This window comes from Hippoglossus hippoglossus, chromosome 7, assembly GCF_009819705.1.
Source record: "Hippoglossus hippoglossus isolate fHipHip1 chromosome 7, fHipHip1.pri, whole genome shotgun sequence".
In the NCBI taxonomy this organism is placed as follows: Eukaryota; Metazoa; Chordata; class Actinopteri; order Pleuronectiformes; family Pleuronectidae; genus Hippoglossus; species Hippoglossus hippoglossus.
In genome coordinates, this window is record NC_047157.1 from 22949341 (window position 1) to 22970482 (window position 21142).

A 21142-nucleotide genomic window follows, 5' to 3' on the forward strand; every position below is an offset into this window, starting at 1 on the left:
TAAATGAATTGTCTCTGGGTTCAGGGCTCATCACAGGACAGTTAGGATGAAACTTTCCTGCCTTATTGATTTCTTGCACCAAAAAATTGTTAATGTAAGTTCATTTTTTAAGCAAATTTCAGGCAAACTCAAAAATAATTTTCCTGGAGAGGGAAACTAATCCAGAAGACTACAACCTGACCATAGCAGAATATTATCCAGACCTAAATCCTAAAAATTATCAACTTAAAGACAACTTCAGTTTCTTGCTATAGCCATTTTCAGAAATAAACAATGTTCTGCCAGCGTCTTTCCTTAAAGCTCTCGAATGTTGTCGTCTTTCCAAGTTGAAATCTTCGTCTGAATCTTCTACGTGTACGGCTCCTGTTTTTCATTTTGAGATTTTCATATTCTGTTTTTTTATTTGAGTCTTGCGTCCCTCAAGTATTGGAAACATCATCAACGCGCCCACTCGCTCGCAGTGACTCCTCAGGACATTCAAGAGTTCGGTGCATTTCTGAAAGCAGCTCATTAGCGATGGGTTCTTGTTTCAACACAGTTTTATTCATGAAGTTGTAGCGATACTGTAAAATTGTACAAACATTTTTAAGAAAGTTTAAACTTAAAAAAATGGGAACAGACTAATGAATTAAGTTTGTTCAAGTTATACTAACACAATCGATAACTTTAATTTGAAAAAACTTAATTCATTTGTGTGTTACCGATTGGAATACAGTTTTGTCAGTGTATTTTCTGGTAAAGTAAACCACACATTTATAAGACACACATTAAATATGACCAATTACATTAAATAGATTTATTAGTTATGTAATTTGGGGCGAATGAGCCAAGCAGTGGATGTTTTTGTACGGAGAGAGAAAGTCTAAATGGAGCGAGTGAACAGCCCCTTAAAGTACGAGGTTAATCCTTCACAATATTTATACGGTATCGTCATGAACACTCTGCTTATGGCCGCTGTATACATTGTAAATATTTTCCATGTACTCCACTGAATAAGGGGTTCACATACGTCTGGAGGGGGGGGGGGGGGGGGGGGGGGAGTTTGCGCAGGAAGGGGTACCAAACAAATATTTGAAGGGGGTGAATATTCAAAGGGCAATTGTGCTTTGAGGCAGGGGGGGTGGGGGTGGGGGTGGGGGGGTAAATAAGCTGAGGCTTATCTCTGCGAGCATTTAATTTTCATCAGACTTTTCGAACTCCAGCAGCCGACGGAGCGACAGAAATTCGTTGGTTCTAGTTGAATCACACGGAACAGAGCGACGTCTGTTACTTCACTTTGTTGTTACTTCAAGGGAACTGAAGGGACCTTTAATATAATATTTGCTTTGCGAAGCTGCGATTGCACATTCTCTCCACTCGTTCTTAAGTTTGTGCTGAATTTACAGTTTTCACATCCTCTGCTGGACCTTTTAGATGCAGACATGGTGGACTTCTCTGTAGCAGAAACTAACACACAGACTGAAACCTAAAGAGAAGTTACAGTACGAGTTGTTGACTGCCTGACTGGGAGGAGTGGGCCAAATGAACCGTCCTCCTCCCAATGAGGTCACATGCCCCCTGGGCCCCTGGGAGCCGCTGCACACAGCCTCACACACACACACACACACACACACACACACACACACACACACACACACACACACACTTACACACACACTTAAACACATTGCCTTTCATAGCCTCTCGCCAGTGGGACAGGATATTATGTTGGGCGCAGCAGAAAAGGAGATTTGTTGTTGCAACGTCCTCAAATCGAATCATTTACAGTCATACTTAATTCTCCACTTTGCTGGAGTGTGAGTGTAAATAACAGTTACGCACATTGTGTCCATTCTTTTCATTGGATCAGACATATATCAGCTTCTAACCGCAAGAGACATGAGAGTCTATATGTATGTTATGTTTTCAGCAATCTAGCAGGTGGACCAGGGAATTTTTGTTTTCACTCTCTCAAACACAGATACGACGTTTTTCAACATTTTCGTTGATTTCTCAGAGAATAACTCATGGGTCTTGATGTAAAAAGGAAAAACTGGGATGTTAAGGGCTTTCAAATTTATGAGTATGTGCAATTTGGTGCAGATCCAAATCAATCTAGTGAATTAAAACGAGGTTTCAAAAGGGGACCTTGGTGGAGGCATGAGCTCATCCTGCATCATCTTGGATTTTCTGAGGCGTTACCGATAAAGCAACAATGGAGGTGCTTCTTTAAATTATTGGCCCTGAGATCAATTAATCCTGAAAGTCGGTCTTGTTCAGACGAGTATGATCGGATCATGGGTAACAGCTATTCAGGGACGTGTTGCTCATTGATCTCTGCTGCAGTGAAAGATCTTTTTCACATATCATGGATCCTCGGTGCGGTGCTGTCTGTCCGCTGTGTCCCAGGCAGCCGGGTGATGGATGGTTCTCTGCGACTGAGAAGGACTTTGTCTTCCTGCCAGGTGATCAATAGATGACTCGCCACGCCACAGACAAACTCAGCCTGACACCTCTCAACTTCAAATCCCCCGGCGGGTGGAGAAATGCCAAAAAGCTAAAGGGCAGGTTTTAATCTCTGTGCTTTCATCTCGCGGTGGAAGTGGTACATTCGATGGCTTTTATTCCCACTAACCACCGCAGCGGTATTGACAAATTCAATTTGAGCTGTTTGTGAATTCAAGCAACGTTCGCACTGAAAAGGTCAATAAGAGCGCCGGTTGAGGAGACGGACATTTTCATGTTGTGTGTATAAGAGTGAAGTCTATGAGGGTGCACTTGTTACTGCCATGTGAGGACTCAGGAGAATGCAGGGGGACAGCGCCCTCCCCTGGACACTGTGATGCAGATGTCACACTGTTGTAAGGTGCAAACTTTACAGAACAAATCTTCCTTCCTGACAACTTAAACATGAGCTGATCAACATTTACATCGAAAAGAAACGAAGGAACGAAGGAAGTTATTCTTCTAAACCTTTTGTTTTTAATAAAAATGATTAAAGGGAGTTTCTTTGGTCTATTTTCATATAAGATATTTTATTTATTTGTTTTATTCACTTTATTGATAAGACAGTAAGATCGAAATGGGGAGAGAGAGCGGGGAAGACACCCAGCAAAGGGCCGTGTCATAACTGGACCTCCATATGTAAAGAATAATACAACTCACAATGTGCTGCAGGTGAACTAGTGGTGTTATTATTCTTCACATTAAACTTCTGATGCAAATATTTCAATATTCAATAACAGTTAGTTTATAAGTTTATATATCAAACTGCTTTTCACCTGCTGTAGCATTTTTTGTAGCTTGTACATCGCATAATGTTTTTGGTCTTAAAAGTTGTGCTGGGATTAAAAATTTTGAACAAATGCTTTGCTACTACATCTGGCATTTAAATGTCCATATTATGTTTTCTTGTTTTGTTTTTTTATTTCCTGTAGTTTGCCATGTGGCTTTTTGTGCTACTCACAGAAACTCCTTGTTTGTATTCCAGGATTTTTCAGCATGTAAATCTATTCTTTTAGATCCCAGATTAAATTTTGAACCTGTAACTAATCTAAATATGGGGACTTTATAACCTTCATCCATCCATTATCTATACTGCTTATCCTTTGAGGGTGGTGAGGGAGGCTGGAGCTGATTCCAGCTGAGATTGGGTGAGAGAGAGGTGCACCAGGTCGTCAGCACATCTCAAGATCGACAAACAGAGACTAACAACCACTTACACTCACTTTCACACCAACAATCTCCAAGTCTCCATGAAACCTGCGTGTTTCTGGGCTGTGGGAGGAAGTTGGAGAACCTGGAGAAAACCCAGGCAGAGACAAGGAGAACGTGCAAACTCCATACTGAAAGATCTCACTGGGTTTGCAAAGGGAGACCCTCATGCTGTGTTTTTATTTCTGTTCCATTCGACTGAGGGAAATCTTCAAAAAGACACTTAATTCCACTAAAACGTCTTGTTCACTCATGCCTTAAATGGACTCAATTAAACCAAAATCAATGATTGTAAGTGTGGCGCCTGCTTTTGTTGCCGGCTCGATATAGACCTGATGGAGGGCGTGGGGTCAGAGCCTGTGCAGGGGAGACAGCAGGTGTTTCCACGAATAGAGACAAAGTTCTGCATGTGTCACCCAGACACGAGGCGTCATGGAGGGCAGGAGCGTCGACGAGTCAGGAAATGTGAGCTCAGTCCCCCGCAGAGAACGATCTGTGAGTCACGCCAAGCTAATCCATATCTGCAGGTTATTACAAGTTACCTCCACAGTCATTTCTCCCTGCATCATTACTGGGGCCCCACTGGTCGCCCCCCCACCCCCACCTGTATCTATTCTCCGTATGTGTCACACAGCTCAGTGGTGCAGAGATGAAATGATATGAAGTCATTACAGAGAGAAGCAGCACATATTGTTCTTCCTTTACGTCGACTTCACGCTCACACGAGAATAACCTTCTCATGTTGATTCGTGAATATTCATGTAATCTGAAAAAGGCCATTTGTTATGCATGATGAGCACATGCTAAATAGCAGTAAGTTGTGGAAATCTATAGTTTAACACGCTTTAAGTGCTACATGTGATTATGGAAATCCACTCTTACAACCCGTGAATAATGTTTCTACATATTTCAAAGAGAGTTTCTGGCATTTAGCAGTTGCACGATTATAACAATGCACTTTGTACAGCAGTGTTATGTATTACAGAATCCAAGTCCATTTTAAGGGTAGAGGTACGTGACATTTCGGTCATTCACACTTTTGTATGTTAGCTTCTCTGTTATTTTTAAGAGAGTTTTTAAGTTTAGTAATTAGGTGAAAGTTACAGTATCATATGCTACTTCTGATGTTTAAATTATTCAGGGAGTCCACAAATGTAAAAATTGACTGGAGGGTTTCTCACAGAGAATAAACAGACATCACCTCTTATTTGCAACTTTCCATAAAATAAATCGCGGTCAATAGACTCCACATGAAAAGTTGAAATCAAATACGCTTCTAAATTCAGAAAAAGAATAAGTGAAAATTAATCCAGTCTCAGTATCAATGAATAATTTATTCATTTACATTATTAGTCAGGTTTCTATGTGTAAGGATTTCAAAGTTAAATTGTTTATCTCTTTTTGAAACAAGGGAGCAGAGACAGAGACTCAACAGAGACGTGATGGAGAAAGAATCCATAGTCAGATATTGTTTCACTCCCCGGGTCACACGACCCTGAGCTGCAGCTACAACACAGTACTCCTGACTGCAGTGCTCTATACTGACACCCCTGCATTTTAAAACTTGGCTATTGAATATTACAGTCGACCAATTTCATCCAAAGGCTTTCACTGCGTCACGTCATAAAATAGAGTCACAATAATATTACACTGCATCAAATTTAGGTTTTTAAATAAAAACTTACTGTGTCTTATTGGACTGGGTCTATATCAGCCTCTCACCTCAGTCAGGAAGGAAGACGGTGATGAGGTGTTTTTTTTATTTTATTTATACCCCAGAGAGGTGAAAACAAGTCTGAAAGATATGACGAGACGCTTCAGTGAATGTTAATGATGCGGACATCAAAGAGTGTGTGTGTGGATGTTAAACCAAACGCAACTGATGATGGTGCCTCTGCACCGCGGCAGGTATTGAAACTAGCAGACGGGGAAACGGTACAAAGGCAACTTGTGATGAGAATCAAGAATAAATATAGAAGCCTCGCAGATACAGAGGCAGCGAGTGACTCATTCAAAGTGCATCAAAGAGGGGGAGAGGGAGAGAGAGAGAGAGAGAGAGAGAGAGCACACTTTGGCTTTAATAAGCTATTTGCAGTGGTCCGGCTGCAGAGAATGTACGTTAATACAGGCTGCAGATGAATAATTCAACAGGGATGAAAATGATGCATCCAATTTCCCCCCCCCCCCCCCCCTAAAAAAAGCTCTTTAAGTATCAACACCAAGCTTTAAATGTTGTTTGTTTTATTTGTGTAACGGGCAAAAAGCACCAGGGGACAGATCTGTAATTAAGGTTTCACATGAGAGAGAACAACACCTTTTAAAACGAATGATGAAAACAAAATAATAAGTACAATCTAGTTGCTATAATGTCCCTGCTGTCAAATCACATGAATTGTTCAGTTCTCCATGTTCCCATCAGCCACATAGCCAGCCCCCCCCCCCCAGCCCCACTATGTGACACAACACGCCTTCATCGAGGGCAGCTTCTCATCCTTTGCCCACTGACTATATGTTAATTGCAGCACAGGCTTGTGTTTCAGACTTCACAGACAGGGCTGTAATTTGCAGCAGGGTGCAATAACATATCAGATGTCAAACTATAGCATGAGTGCGCGGGGGGGGGGGGGGGGGGGGGGTAGATTGCATCTCGGGGGGAAGCGTGCATCACAGAGCTGCATGTCTAACACCGGGCCAAAGAGGGATCCTACGTGTATAATGATGAAAGAAGATACGAAAGCAGCCACTGGCCTCACACAAACCAGCAGCGTATAAATAATCCATGTGAAATCTGGCAGCGCTTGTGTGGAAACTGACTGAGGGAAATAAGGACACTGAGGGAAAAAATGTGTGTGATTCAGAAATATAAGTGTCCTGGATACAGGGACGATCAGAATGAGCCTGCTCATGTATGATGTGTAGGATCATATAGCTCACTACACTGAGAAGCCCTGGAAATAATCCACTCATCTTTAAGGTCACTTCCAAAACAAAGAGGCAAATTAGCAGAGTTAAACTTCAGTGTGAGTTATTCCTGGATGCAGAGCAGAGACTTTGCAAACCTTCACAATAAAAGCAGGTATACAGCAGCAGTCAGTATAAAGAGAGATGTGTTTAGATCCAGTTGAGACACATGTAATTTACTCTGGCCTAAGGATTTCACTATTGTTTGAGTTTAACTGTATGAAATGTCATTGACAGTATTTATTTATATGAAAATGTCACAAATCATTACTTGGAAATTCTTTAATATGCTCTCAAAACACTTTAATACTAATATACTACCATTAAATCATCTGATATGACTTTAATTGGACTATTTACACCATTTAGTGTATTTTACATATTTGGTTGAATTCCCTGCTACATGAACATGAACAACAGTTTATGCATCTGGTTTGTAGAAATGTATAATCACGGCTGTTCAGATGAATCCGTTCTCCTTATGACATGTTATTAATTTGATATAACCCCCAAAGAAAAAAACAGCCACAATAACAATTTGGGCTACACAACCTGATTCACGTCATACAGACTAATTGCTCTCATCATGTGAGATCAGATTAATGATCTAATGAATTTGCCCCAGTCCAGGACAGTGGCTCGGCCAATTAGTCTCTGTCTCCAGGCCTCTCTCCACTGCTCACACTCCCTGTCTGGGGCTGTGGTCGAAACATGGATTTCCAGTAAGCATCGGCTAATAGAAAGTTGAATAAACAAATACGTGGAGGCTTTTTCACAATAACCATAATGACAATGCGGTAAAATAAACAATGTGTTTTCTCTGTGGGAGTTTCTTGTTTTTTTTCCAGCCGGATGAAGGAACCCTGTGTCCCCAGCTGCAGCAGAGACATCGTCTCGCACCGTGCAGAGACCCTAACACTGCACAGCTGTAAAAGTAGAGGTCCCATTACACTTAATAATAGAAGAGGCTGCAGTGTGTGTGGGGAGTGTCTGCCACATGCAACACACACAATCCTCTGAGTGCACGTAACAAACAGGGGCACTCAACTGGAAGCTCAGAAATGAAGGCAGGGTGGTGCATGGACATGGAGTGGAGAGAGATTCAGAGGTGAGAAAATGAAGGAGTGAGGTACGGGGGGGGGGGGGGTGAGGGACAGGAAGATAAAGGGAAGGGAGGAAGAAAGGAAACTGCAAATGGAAGGAGTGGTGTAGCTGGAGAGATGCAGGATGGAGGCAGTGGAGGATGGAAGTTTACAGCGATAAGCTCAAAGGAAAAGATGAGACTGGATTTAGAAACTAAAATAAGGGCAATCATTGAATTTTAGGGACTGTCCTTCAGAAGTGCCTCTTTAAATGAAAGTGATAATACAATCTGTGATAAACACAGGATTAACTGAATGGATTAAATCCAGATTTAAATGGAGCATTAGAGGTCAGCAGATGTGTAAAAACTTTGTTCTAGCAGTGTTGGATGCTCAGGTGCAGGTTTATACTCTGAAACCACAGAGCCATGAAATAAACTGAAAACACCAGCCAGTGCTGCAGAAACATGGATGCATCACTAAAGAGCCCACGAGGCGTGAAGTAAACAAACACATGTTCAAACAGGCGAAACACGTCCCCCAGCACATGTTTCATAATGGGTTTCATTTTAAAAATCACGTGAAGAAGAAATCAATACGCCCTCATACAGGCAATGGGTATCACAGATTAAAACAGATCACTGGTATTCAGGGAAATACATCCAGCACCACAATCGAACTCCGAGAAATATCCTGCAACAGCTGATACACCTTCTCATTGTGACCTCGGAGGGAGATATCGCAGTAATGGAACCAAAAGGAACCAGATCAGTTCGTTAGGATCCTCTAACACAGCGAGGGGAGAAAGTTATATATAAAAACACAGAAAAGATTGTGTTTCATCCCAAACCCGGAGAGAATTGAACACTGAAGGAGGTGATACTCTGTATAACTCATGGTGGAGTGAAACACACACACTCCTGCAAGTCCCTGAAAGAAAAGTTGACTATTAACCAGAAATGGATCAATGTCCGTTTGAAAATGTCATTCTGTTCCCAGAGGTCACGTGATTCTGTCAACACTGCTGCACTGTGCAGTGAATCACTGAACATCAAACTGTGTCATAATGTGGTGAAGAAAAACTAAACCCACCCTGAACTGAAGGAAAAGCTGCAGGAGCATTATTATTATTTTTATTGTTATGTCATAAGAGGAAATGACAGCATGACTCTTATACCGGGACTTTAAAATAAGAAAAAAACATTATGAGATCAAAATGGACATGACTAATAATAATCCCTGGTGATGAAATTGGATTTGATAATAGGCCTAATAACAAATTATAGTCTACATAAAGAATCATACACCTATTTTCTTGGCTTTTTATATATTTTACATTATTCGTCATACTTTTCCTTTTCCATTCTTATTTATTAATATCATTATTGCATAATACATGAACTCTACAAATAATATAAATAACCGTAATACCTGTATATCTATTTGTTCTATACTTTCACGTGTCCTCTTGTCCACCTCATTCTGGATATCTAGAGCTTAAGGGAATTACCCCATCATAGATGATCAATTAAGTTTATCTTATCTTATTTAGAGAAAACCAGAAGAGTGAGGTATCACATGAATTATCAAATGAACCATATGTCATTTGCTAGATAAATACAAATGAATCCTAAACTGACAGTAGACCCATCACGTGTTTTCTCACGGATCCAAACTTTGGGATCTTGCAGTTGAGTACATGAGAAAATAAAGATGCATTGAACAAAGACGGCTGCCTCACAACAACAACAACGACACATTATTCCAGTGACTTCATTCACAGTGAGGAGGCTGAATTTATCAATTAATAATCACCCGCATGAAAAATACACAAATGTCTGTGTGTTAAACAGTCGCTACACAAACGATCCCTGCACGGGACAACACATCCTAACTCAACCGAGCTGCTTTATTCTCACTGCTCCGGTTATTTTAAATCGAGCCGAAGCTGTTTTACAACACTGCCCCACGTTAACATCCATCTGCAACAACATCTGACTGAGCAGAGCCGGGTTAGAGCCGGGTTAGAGCATGCACACAGTACTGTACCTCCACTGATGTCTTCAGGCGGGCGGCTGCAAGTGAATGAGTTTGCGATGCTGAGGGAAGAGGGGATGAATGGATGCTGCGCTGCCTAGCAACCAAACGACCAATTAAAAAAATTGGAGGAAACAAGCACAACTCACGACATGAACTGAATTAATCAAAGGTTGGTCTCAGCGGTCGGATGTAACGACTCTTTTCATAATTCATCAATTATTGAATCAACTTGCTTCACTGTCCCTTAAACATTTTACATTAAAAAAAAACATGTGAACATTATATGAAGAAATCAACACAAAGCGGCTTCAGATTTTACTTTTTTATTTGTTGTAGTTGTGCGACATTAGCGTCATTATTGCTCAGCAGATCCATAATACTTAGAAAACCAGAGACTGTCAGTCTTGTGCCTCAACATGTAACATGAACTGCATTCTCTCTGGAGATCAGTAAATCTACAGCACCCCCTAGTGCATTCCCTTTGTAAGTGGGTCACTGTTTCCCCCCTTTCCCACCAAGCATTATATATCTAAAACAGAGCTATGTGGGGCGGCTGTGGCTTTGTCCACTAACAAGAAACACGGCGGTTCGATCCCTGACTTCCCCTTTCCGCGTGACAAAGCGCCCTTGGGCAAGATACTGAACCCCAAATTGCCTCTATTGGCTGTGCCGGCAGTGTGTGATTGATGCATGCGTGCACACAGATGCACTGTATGAATGTGTGTGTGAATGGGTGGAGGGTAAAACTGTACCATGAAGCCCTATGAGTGATCATCAAGACTCGAGCAGTGCTTGATAAATACAGCCTGTTTAGACTTATGTAGATTTATTGGGTTGATGAAACTAATAAGAGATGCTATAGTCTTAGAAGTTGGTGTATACAGTGATGTAATGACGTGGCTCTAGCCCATGGAACATTTAAATGGTTCTTAAAAGGTTCTTCTCGGTTTAAAGAGGTTTCAGTGGCAGGGGAATGCTGTGGAGGAAGTTGTGCGTCACCTTCTCGGCAAAAAACGGAAACCCTGCTTTATGAAAATTCATCTCAAGAGTTCACCAGTCCTACATTAAGAAATCAGTCAGTATCTGAGGAGAGGGCGCTTCTCATCGAATGTGAGACATCTCCTCCAGGAACGGCGTCTTCAAGCAGCCGGTGCAAAGCTGATCCATCCACAGAGGAGCCTCGTGCTGCAGGGGCGTGCGCCGCGGGTAGAAGGTGTACGAGAGGTCGTAGTTCAGAAGACAGCTCACGGACGCCATGTAGATGTCTGAGAAACGACACAGGCGCCTGGAGAAGTAGGTGGGGTTGTGACACGTCCGGAAGATGCTGCCGAACTGAGGGTTGAACAAGTTCTTCGTCATGATCCTGGAGACGGAGAAGATTCGGGTCAACATGAGTCTATGTGATTTCTAATGTATGAATTCATGTTTATTAATTTGGATGAAGACGTTCAATGTTTTAGCAGCAATAACATAAAGTTCAAATTACAAGTTCTGGCATTGAGAAGTAAACAAGGCAGAGAGAACGGCCTCAGACTGCATCATTATTTATTCTTAAATAATTGTGACTGATCCATTAACAGGTACATTTTAATGTTCTAGTTTGTTGGCGTGGACTTGTTTATAAATATTTTACATATTGTTGGGTAGTTTAATGAAATGTAAAACATGTCTATATACTCATTCTAGGCTTTAAGGCTAAAATCCCAGCGTACAGAGTAACAAGTATTTATAGCTGTCCAACAAATACAGTAGAGCGTGTAGTATCAAAGTACTCAGTAAGAAATACCAAGTGCTCAAGTGAAGTACAAGAACTGAAGACCTGGACCTAACCCGGGTGCATCAAGGTTTATACTGTACATGACAAATAGATTCAGGGTCACTGAGTTCATTGGGAGGCGAAGGACTCACCTGAGTTCCTCTCGTTCTTTCTGCCATTCCTGAAAAACCTGTTTCGACTCAAGGTCCCGATGAATCTGTGATAATGAGGAAAACAACACGATGAAGAAATCAAGGTTGATCACATAAAGATGGAGAAACCACAATTTCCCCACCAACCAACTGCTTCGTTTATCAGTTTGACACTTTTACACACCAGCAGATGTTTGTTAACAGATGTTACCCTGAACACATTTGGATTGGACTTGGTTTTTGTCTTAAGATAAAAAATTGTCCTATTTTAGTCCCACAACGAGGAAATTTGATGTGTTTCAACAGCAAAGGGGAAAAGAAAAAATTATATGTACGTACACCTGCAATATAAACATAAGGAAATATAGAAATATAAATATAGACAAGAGAAATATGAAAATAGCAATATAAAGTAGAACGTAAACAGGACAGCACATGGAAAAGTACTGAAATTGTACAAATGAAGTATATGAGTCATGCTGCCACCCGTCGTGGTGTGAGATCCTCACCTGCAGACGCTCCATCAGGCCGGTCAGAGCCTGGAGCCACGTGAGGCTCAGAGCGTAGCGGTCTGTGCTCACCACTTTGGTTTCCTGCTCCAGCTCGGGTACGATGGCGGCCGTACGCCAGCCGTGCCGCAGCATCAGGTCCTGCAGCAAAGTGTGAAATTGCTTTGGTCGACCTGCAGCCTGTACAATCAGCGTGTTTACATGTGCTTGTAGGAGTCAGCTCTCTGCAGTGAGCTGATTTCTAGAGAGGAAACCCGCATTTCCCCAGGCAGACAGGTAACCTGGTTTCTAATCTGCTTTTTTTTACAAGTTTGCATGTGCTTGAGAAAATATTGCAAACAGGAAATATAGCAAAGCGTCTTCTGTCAACACTGACGAGTATATTTGGTTCACAGGAGGGAGGTTCAGTGCGAGTTCCCTTTTGATAAGAGGGAACTTATCTTATAAAAACTACAAATCCACTCATCTTTATTGTGTCTGTGTTTGCAGTTAGTTATAAAAATAAAAGTGTGTTGCTGCAGGTTAATGAATCACTTAACAATCTGGAGATAAAATATATTTCTGATCTGCTAGAAGAATTTAAACCCAGTAGATGTTTAGAAAGCAGTCGTCTCAGACTGACCCTGAGTCAGAACTTACAGTCACAGTGCTCCACACATCTTTAAATCAGATTTAAAAACACTGCAGCTCTCTGTTGTCTATGCTCTTTGCTTTCTCTGCAACACTTTTAATATATTTCTATTGAATTTGAGGCAGTAATTCTTATTATTGCATACAGACTGTTTTTCTGTTCTATTGTCTTTTTATTGTCTATTTGTAATAATTGCATAAGAAGATTTATATGTATTCAAATCAGATTAAAGTGTATTTTAACTGCTTTTTAATGTGTTACATGTTTTACTGACGCTTTTCTTCTTCTTGTGTGAAGCAACTTGTCTCTGTGCTATGACAATAAAGTTCCCTGACTCATAAGACACACAACAGAGTACTTAAAGAATATATTGTATTATAAAATATTCCATTCTACATGTTTGAAACAATGTGTGCTTCCGTCTGGTGTTTGAAATGTTCACTCTGCAGTTTCAGTGTTCAATCTGGCAGTGTGGGCATCTGTGTTTCAAAAATGTATGATGGCACATTATGATTTTATTTACTAACATTTATAATTATAGTTGCAGTAATGTCATGTTAGCGTGAGTGATGCTAGTGCTTTGACACTTACAGCCAGGTCACTGTAGAGATGGTCTCCAAAGTAAAGGACTTTTGATCCTCTCCACCCCGTCAGCCGGAGAAAGTCAAACAAGTTTCCCTGCAGCAAAAAAACCACAAACCACCAGATGTTCTCTTCAGTTCCATCAAACAACAACAAGTACAGACGTGTGCCACGGTCACAACAAGTAAGAACAAAGTTTTAATTATAGAGCGAGAAACAGGGAGGGAGCTTGAACATGAGGTATTAACTCATCAGATGAGTAACACAGACCTGTTTGTAGATCTGTCCTTTTTCCAAACTTGTGATCTTGTCCCATCGCTGGTCTCCTTTATCATCCAGGCGTCGGAAAGGTCTGGAAGAGCAACAAGTGTGAAGGATGTTAGAAAGATCAATCTCCAAAACTAAAAGATGTCGTCTTTACCACCATTGCTGATGAAAATCGACGTGATGCTACTCGGGCGCAAATCATTCTCACAGATGAGGTGATTAAAGTTGTATTCACGTTAAACAGCAAACGCCAACGAATAATCATCATCCATCATGAGTGGAAGGAAGAAAACAACACAACTAAAACACAATTGAATAAAATTGGGGATTCCTCTGGGTTTGGAACATTGTTGGAAACATTCTGGATAATGTAAGTACACAAGTATACAATACATATAACATTTGTCTGGTTGTTTTTAGTTATTTTAATGGGACAGTGTGATATTCATGGCAGGTTTGCTGAGAGTTAGATGAGGAGATCAATGCAAATCTCACATCTGTAGACTCAAGCAGCAACTTAGCTTAGTGTGAAGTCTGGAAACGGGGAAACACATCTTTGACCGATAACGACCAAACATAACCTGTCATCACTTACTTTATTATTTTAATGAAGAATTTGTATACATTATATATTTAGGTTTGATTTAATCTGAGCTCCTCTAAGTTTTAAACAAGATTTCTTATCCAGACGCCCACTGTTCCTTCTCCAAACCGTTCACTCACTTGATGCAGTCGGTGAAGAAGTGCGGTTTGTCTGCCTGCACGATGACAACGTCGAAGAAGTCTCTCCAGTTCTTCCCCACCATGTATGTCATTCCCTTATCCCTGTTTAACCGAGAGAAACAAACACAGGTGGAACAGAGGGCAACTGTTTACTCTCATTAAAGTCAGAGTTGACTCGGGAACACGCGGCACTGCAGGTAAATCCCACTCACACGAAGCTGAAGGGACTGTTGGTGATGAGGAACAGTTTCTTCCCGTCCCTGACGAGTTGGTGCAGAACGGCGTCCGTCTCCTCTCCTCGCTGGATGAACTTATCTGGGGGGGGAAAGACGAAGGGAATCTTAGAGGCACCAAGCACAACAGTCATGTCATGATGTGAGTGTGGCGACCCAGTGATAAGAAACTCACCCAGATCTTGCATCACCCACTTGTACATGTAGCCTTTGAGGTGAACCATGCCGATTGCTTCCTGTGGGTTGAAGAAGCGTTGAGGAGGGAACAGATCTGTGTTATTCAACATTTTCATGGTTCATCGCCAAATCTAACTGGAGTATTTACTGCAGAGAGCTAACGCTGCCCAGAAATAAATGATTCCTTATGTGAAGATCCTTCTTGTTTTTAAAACTGAGATCTTATATATTTTTGCTGCAGTGTGTTGCCTCGTAACTGGAAACCTCAGCCACAAGAGGATAGGAGAAGGCAGTGTATTGTTCTTTGCTCCACCCGTGAGAGTTCACTTCAAACATTTTAGCTGAGCTCAGCAGATTCCTGAGAATCCCAGTGTGTGAAAACCTTTGAAATAAACCAGCGCTGTGTGTTTCTCAGTACGAGCCAGACATTAAATACTGCGAGAGCCACAGGGCGCACTCACGGAGACGTCCTTGAAGAGGTGAACTGGATCATATTCTATGTTGTTGGTGATGAAGAAATCGTTTGCCATGGCCAACAGATTCATCTCGGGGATGGAGAAGATGTCCATGAACTGCTTCACCTTCGGTCCCTGTGATAGGAAACGTATTTTAATGCTTGATAATTCCTCAGTGAAAGTTTGTGAACTTGTAAAATTGACATTCATTGTGACTCTGTGCTCTTTGAAACGACTTCTTAAATCACATTCAAACCCATTTTCATTTCAACCTCTGCCCGCTGAGAGGCTCCGCTGAAAACAAAGCCAAGTCCTCAAATGAGATTACATTTTGGATGTGACAGCTTCGAGGGGGGGGATTAGAGGAAGGAGAAGTAAACGTCCTGTTGCAGGAAAACACTCCAAAAAAACCTGATGAACCAAAAACTATTTATTCCAAACATCTGATTCTGAACTGAAAATTCTCCGAAACGAGGGAATAAATAAGATTAACTGTCAGATTTAATTCAGATTTCTGCTTCTCTTGGTTGAACTCGTCCAAAATTAGAAAATCTGCACTAAAAGGTTTTTTGGACCCAAAGTTCCTGTGGTCATGTTTTCAGGGGCTGTGACGCCGTCTTCCGGCTGATTCATGTTGACCAGGGAACAAATGAGATTACAAAATTTACCATCAGGACTTACGTAATAGTAAAGCCACATGAAGCAGGACATTTAAAATCTCTGTGGAAGGTTACAGACGTAATCCTGGACTAACATCCTGGATTGAGAGCGACACGATGAGATTCATACAGATGTGCTGAGCCGGGTTTTCTCATCTGTGCCAAATCAAGAATGTTTTACTGAGAAAAAACTTTCAGAAAGTAGAGTGCAAAACCAACAGTCTATAAAATCAATCAAACCTAGAGGCTAAAGCAAAGCAAACAAAGCAGATCATGAAATCATTGCTGTGAATGTCAACAAATGTGCGATCTCGCAATGTTAAGGAAAGTAGAAAAAATATATATCCTGGATTCGCCCCAAAATGTATTGTGTTTTTTTCCTTCCACAAAGTTTTGAGTAAAACTGTTCAGACACAAATCAAGCAAACGACCCAACAAACCAACCATGAAAACACAACCTGCTTGGTGAAGGTAATTATCTGCAAACAGATAAAACTACATTCCCCACATGAAACCACATTTCAATTCACTGGATCCGTATTTTTATTGATTTCTGCACCAAATCTCACACTCAAATATCAGTCCCCTAAAAATGCTGATTTTTTAAAATCTAGATCCGTGAATTATTCTCTGAGAAAATCAGGGATAATGTTGAAAAAAGCACAATCTTCTTTAATATGAAGGAAAGTGAGAAAGAAATATGGATTTGCAACAAAATTTAGTAGAAAGTTTTCTTTCCACATCCTTCCACCAAGTTTTGTGAGAATCGGTCCAGTAGTTTTTGCGTAATCCTGCTAATTAACAGACAAACATAACTGATAAACATCATCTGCTCTCTCCACCCAACTTTTTAAAAAGTTCTTCAAACATCCCCAGCCAGTGATATTCAAACTGTCTGACACAGCTGTATTGATATTACCCTACACTATATATATAATAACTGTTTAAACAAAACGACATCCTGCTCACCTTCCCATAGAAGCCACTGTCCTGCTGCAGGGGGACGTGGTAGGTTCCTCCATAGAGCTGAAGGACCTCCTCGTCTGGCACAGGACTCAGGCCGCTGGGAACATTAAACATGGATGTAAACAGTGATGTCGCATTCAGCAGCCGGGATGTAAATAAAGAGGCTGAATAAATATTAATGTGGCTGAAAACAATTAACTCAGTAAAGCACGTAGCTCCGCCAAGGCCCAACAGTCTCCTTTAATTCAATCAAGCTGCACACACTCAGATTTCAGTCCCATGAATGTGCCTGTGTTTTTCCAACAAGATCCATGAATCATTCTCTGGGAAAATCAATGGAAATGTAATTAAAAAAACTCCCAAAATTGAATGTGTTCCTTTCCCTGACTAACACCACGACCTCATACCAGGTTTCATGATAATCCTTCCGGTAGTTTTTGTGTAATCCTGCTTTCAGTCACATCCTCCTTGTAATAATGGTCATGATTTTCACATGAAAGGATGTTGGCAGTGGTTTCCTGTGCCCTGACTCAGCCTCTTACCGATACACAGTTCCAGGCTGAATGTAGTGGAAGGCGTCAATCTTCATCAGAAGACCCTGTGCAGGATTTTTAAAAAAAAGAAAGTTTCACTCTTGACTGTTTCAGCACTTGCTTTTCCTGCAGTGGGATATTTGTGATGTAAAAGAATTTACCTTCTGGATGTCGTAGTGAAGACCCCGAGCAGCAAAGTTGGGAATGTAGTCGTACTTGTGGAGTCCCTCAGGGTACTGTCAAACACACGAGTACATCTGAATGTGAAAACAATCTGATGGATCTGATGCAACTGCTGCAACAACAACACACCTTGAAGTGTTCGATGAGAAAGCTCCGTGCCGTGTTGTAGATCATCGTGTTGAGAGCGTTCGAGTACAGGGCCAGTGTGTAGTCGTAGTCGAAGCCATAGATGTCCACCTCGGCCAGGCTGACCTCGTTGTTGGCGTAGATGGTGGAGGAGTTGAGGAGGTTGCACGCACCGGGGGGGATCAGGTCTGCACCAGGGAAACAATGACGAAGCGAAAACAGGGGAACACGACATTTAATTTAAGGGGAAGTAGGATTAGGCCATCCACATTGTGTGACTCCTAAATCAGTAACGTTCTCTGTTATTGTGAAACCCGGTGACGATGTTTTCAATCTAGTGAAGCTGGCCTGCTCACTGCAGGTTGCGTAATGTGCTGCTGCTAAGATCTCATCTGACACTTTACCGAGCTGTGTTGATCCAAAACGAACACATTGTATGTACAGTATCAGTGGGAGCCGATTACCTCCAGTAAACAAGGTCCTTTTCATGATCTACTTAGTCAGTTGTCCAAGCCGCTGTTGTGATAAGCACAAAGTCATGCAGCGAACACATGGGCACAGATTAAACAAACAAACCGTTTGCCATCTGGGGCTGAAACAGCCTCACATTCTGTGGTTGGATCGTGATCACAGGGAATACCACTGTCAACAGGAGAAAACAGGGAACACGGCCTTTCTGTCCCGGGACAAGTTCATGTTCAGTGAGTGCTGCTGCTGTGGCAGCAGACACGAGTGTAGCGACCCTGCAGCCACTCTGCTGCTGGGAGTGCTTCTGGTTTTCCACGCTGAGTCACTCAGATCTATGACGTGGGTTGAACGTGCAGGAGCAGCTTTAAAACTAAACTGATGAGGTGGAGGATTCATGCTCTGCACTGAGAGAGAAACAGCTTTTATATGAATATTAAAGACAACAGCACTTAGAGTAGTTTTATATTCCACTGTTCTCCTCAGCATGTATTACACAGATATCCTAAACTTACTAGAAGCTTCACAGATTTAGTGTTTTTTAATCACAGTTTATAAATTATGATGCATCTCAACAAGTTTAACAATCTAACTGCAAACACAGAAGCTACATGAGCTCTACCTGAAACATTAAAACATGTTGTTTGCATGGTATGGCATCACATATATAATAAGTATTTTTCTTTTGTATATTTCGCTCGTGCACTTATACTTCAGAGAGATTTTTCTTCATAATGGGTATTATCATTTTATTATTGTATATTTATTTTGTAAATACACATCTTAATCTATTCTGTGTATTTATCTTATCATTATTGTTATTTTGTCTTTTATTACTTTATTTTGCTTCCCTGCAAAAACTGTTCACATGTCCGTCCTCTGTGTGACAGTTAACTTAGTAAGAACTTTGTATTTAATTGCTTGATTTTAATCAGTCTATTTGTTTTTATCCTGTTTCAAAACTTTTCAAAGTCTGTAACTTTCTAAACTTGTTTTGAAAAGTACTACACAAATAAAGGTATTATTATTATTATAGTTTTTTCTATATTTGTCATGCTTTGTTTTGCTGCATTTCATTTCTATTTATTGATCAGGTTAATAACAGCAGAATTAGCTGTGGTGTCAAAATACTTAACTTATAAGTTAGTGTGTTGTTATCTGGGGTCAGGGATGTTTTTAGAAGAAGCAGAGAAACTTCAGGAGAACAGATGAAGCCACAGACTTCACTTCTGTTATTGACTTGTATCTTAAAAAATACAAACCATTATTTCAAATTAGGTCATAAGTGTGTTTGGCACAAAGAAAGCAACAGCAGCACTGAGCCATCTGTCTGATCCGGCTGGAAAGAACAACAATGATGGTATTGAACCAAAATTGGTCAATACAAAACACACACACACACACACACAGACACACACAGACACAAATAGACAAACAGAGAGACAGACAGGCAGACACACCAACACACACGCAGACAGACAGAGAGACAGGCAGGCAGCCAACACACACTCACAGACAGACAATCAAAGCCTGCAGGGAACAAAATGTCCACACTTGTTCACAAAGGGCAGAAGATGGTGCATGTAGGGAACATGGAGCCCTGCTGACGTGGTCACATTCCCCGCAGCTGTGAGGGGGAGACCCGGGGACAGACCTGGGGGAGACCCGGGGGTCGCTGGGGCTCTTACCGTGAACCAGCCGCCTCAGGTCATTGTACCGGGCCCACAGATAAGACCTCTTGTCCACCGGAGCTGCGGTGGAGGTGTACGACCGCCTCCTCACGGCACCGACACCAGGGGCGCCCACGGGCCCCTTGGGTCGCTTCTTGGCCCCGGGAGGCTCCGTGGGCGAGGGCACGTCTGCACCGGGCCTGTCCGGGTCGGAGCTGGAGCTTCCTCCTGCTCCTGCTCCTCCTGCTGCTCCTGCTGCTCCCGACAGCCTGTGCACGGAGGAGCAGCCGCTGACCGCAGGGCTCCTCCTGCTCCACAGCGAGCGGCTCAACGCGCTGCTCACGCGTTTCAGAGACATTTCCACGGCGCCATATGAACACGTGGGAAACAAAGAGTTGATCTGAGCTTCGGGTTTTTATCTGAGCGGATGAAAACACGCCCTGTGAGCCACGCCCCCACCATGCCAACTATACACAGGGGGAGGGGCTCCAGTACCCCGCAGCCAATCACAACCCCAATCACAAATGTCCCACATGGGACATTTTCTAAACATAATAATAATCTGTTGTTATCATATTTGGATATTTTTTTTATTTCACTTGAGTGTTTTCTTTATATTTTATATGTAAAGGAGAATATTTTAACATTGGTTATTGCTTTGTTTAAAACTTAATCAATATGTCATGTAAAGTTTTCTTTTGGTTTGTTTCAGGTATATTCTCATTTAAATTCTGTTATGAGTCCTACTGCTCATCTGTAGGCTAAAGTTTATTGTGCAGAATGATGCATAATTAGTATTTAAATCACTCAATTTGATAGACAAGAACATTAAGCTGATTTATATCTTCACTATTTTCACTGAAATCACTAACTAATCCTTTGCTTATACTTATGTACCACTTCCTCTCTAAATATATCAGTTATACTATCATTATTTTATTTTTCTTCACTGTATTGTGAGTGTTTTATTTATTTTATGCAAGTTTCATAATCAAGTCAGGACCTTCTCTTCAAAGGTCATAGACAAATATTTTAACACAGATTTCTTTTTTAACTTTAGTTTATTTGTTAACAAACTGCATTTTTTAGCTTTATCTCAGGTGTAAGGTCATTTAAATTGTGTTATTAGTCAAACTGCTCACTGATATTTATGACTCCAGACTTTATTGAAGTGGCAACTGGAATATTTTGTCTAATTTTCCTCCCAATTAGGAAAAGAATCCACTAACATTTTTAGAATGAGCACTTTCCAGCACATGCCACAGAAAGAGCACAAAAC

The 21142-nt window shown here is 41.3% G+C and overlaps 1 protein-coding gene and 1 long non-coding RNA gene across 2 annotated transcripts; both read right to left on the bottom strand.

Annotated features, from left to right (window-relative positions):
- Positions 1 to 10609: 10609 nt before the first annotated feature.
- Positions 10610 to 20311, bottom strand: nt5dc2 (5'-nucleotidase domain containing 2). The gene is made up of 14 exons (XM_034590870.1): positions 19882 to 20311; positions 17732 to 17916; positions 17581 to 17655; positions 17429 to 17484; positions 16890 to 16983; positions 15268 to 15396; positions 14805 to 14865; positions 14609 to 14711; positions 14397 to 14498; positions 13677 to 13758; positions 13416 to 13502; positions 12194 to 12334; positions 11685 to 11749; positions 10610 to 11139 (listed from the first exon to the last, which is right to left on the bottom strand). Exons 1-14 carry the CDS (start codon positions 20219 to 20221, stop codon positions 10878 to 10880), a joined length of 1782 nt encoding a protein of 593 aa, XP_034446761.1. The 5' UTR covers positions 20222 to 20311; the 3' UTR covers positions 10610 to 10877.
- LOC117764796 lies at positions 18314 to 19597 on the bottom strand. Its single transcript, XR_004614443.1, has 2 exons — positions 18705 to 19597; positions 18314 to 18666 (listed from the first exon to the last, which is right to left on the bottom strand). It is a non-coding gene; the product is annotated as an uncharacterized LOC117764796 (long non-coding RNA).
- Positions 20312 to 21142: the final 831 nt, after the last annotated feature.

Bases quoted from the DNA above. Each gene is read 5' to 3' on its own strand.
- nt5dc2 (XM_034590870.1), bottom strand. From the start codon at position 20,221: ATGTCTCTGAAACGCGTGAGCAGCGCGTTGAGCCGCTCGCTGTGGAGC. The intron at 17,656-17,731 runs GTGTGTTGTTGT...TGTGTTTGACAG, and splicing joins TTCTCATCGAACACTTCAAG to TACCCTGAGGGACTCCACAA. The intron at 12,335-13,415 runs GTAAGTGTCAAA...ACTTTGCTGCAG, and splicing joins ATCTCTACAGTGACCTGGCT to GACCTGATGCTGCGGCACGG.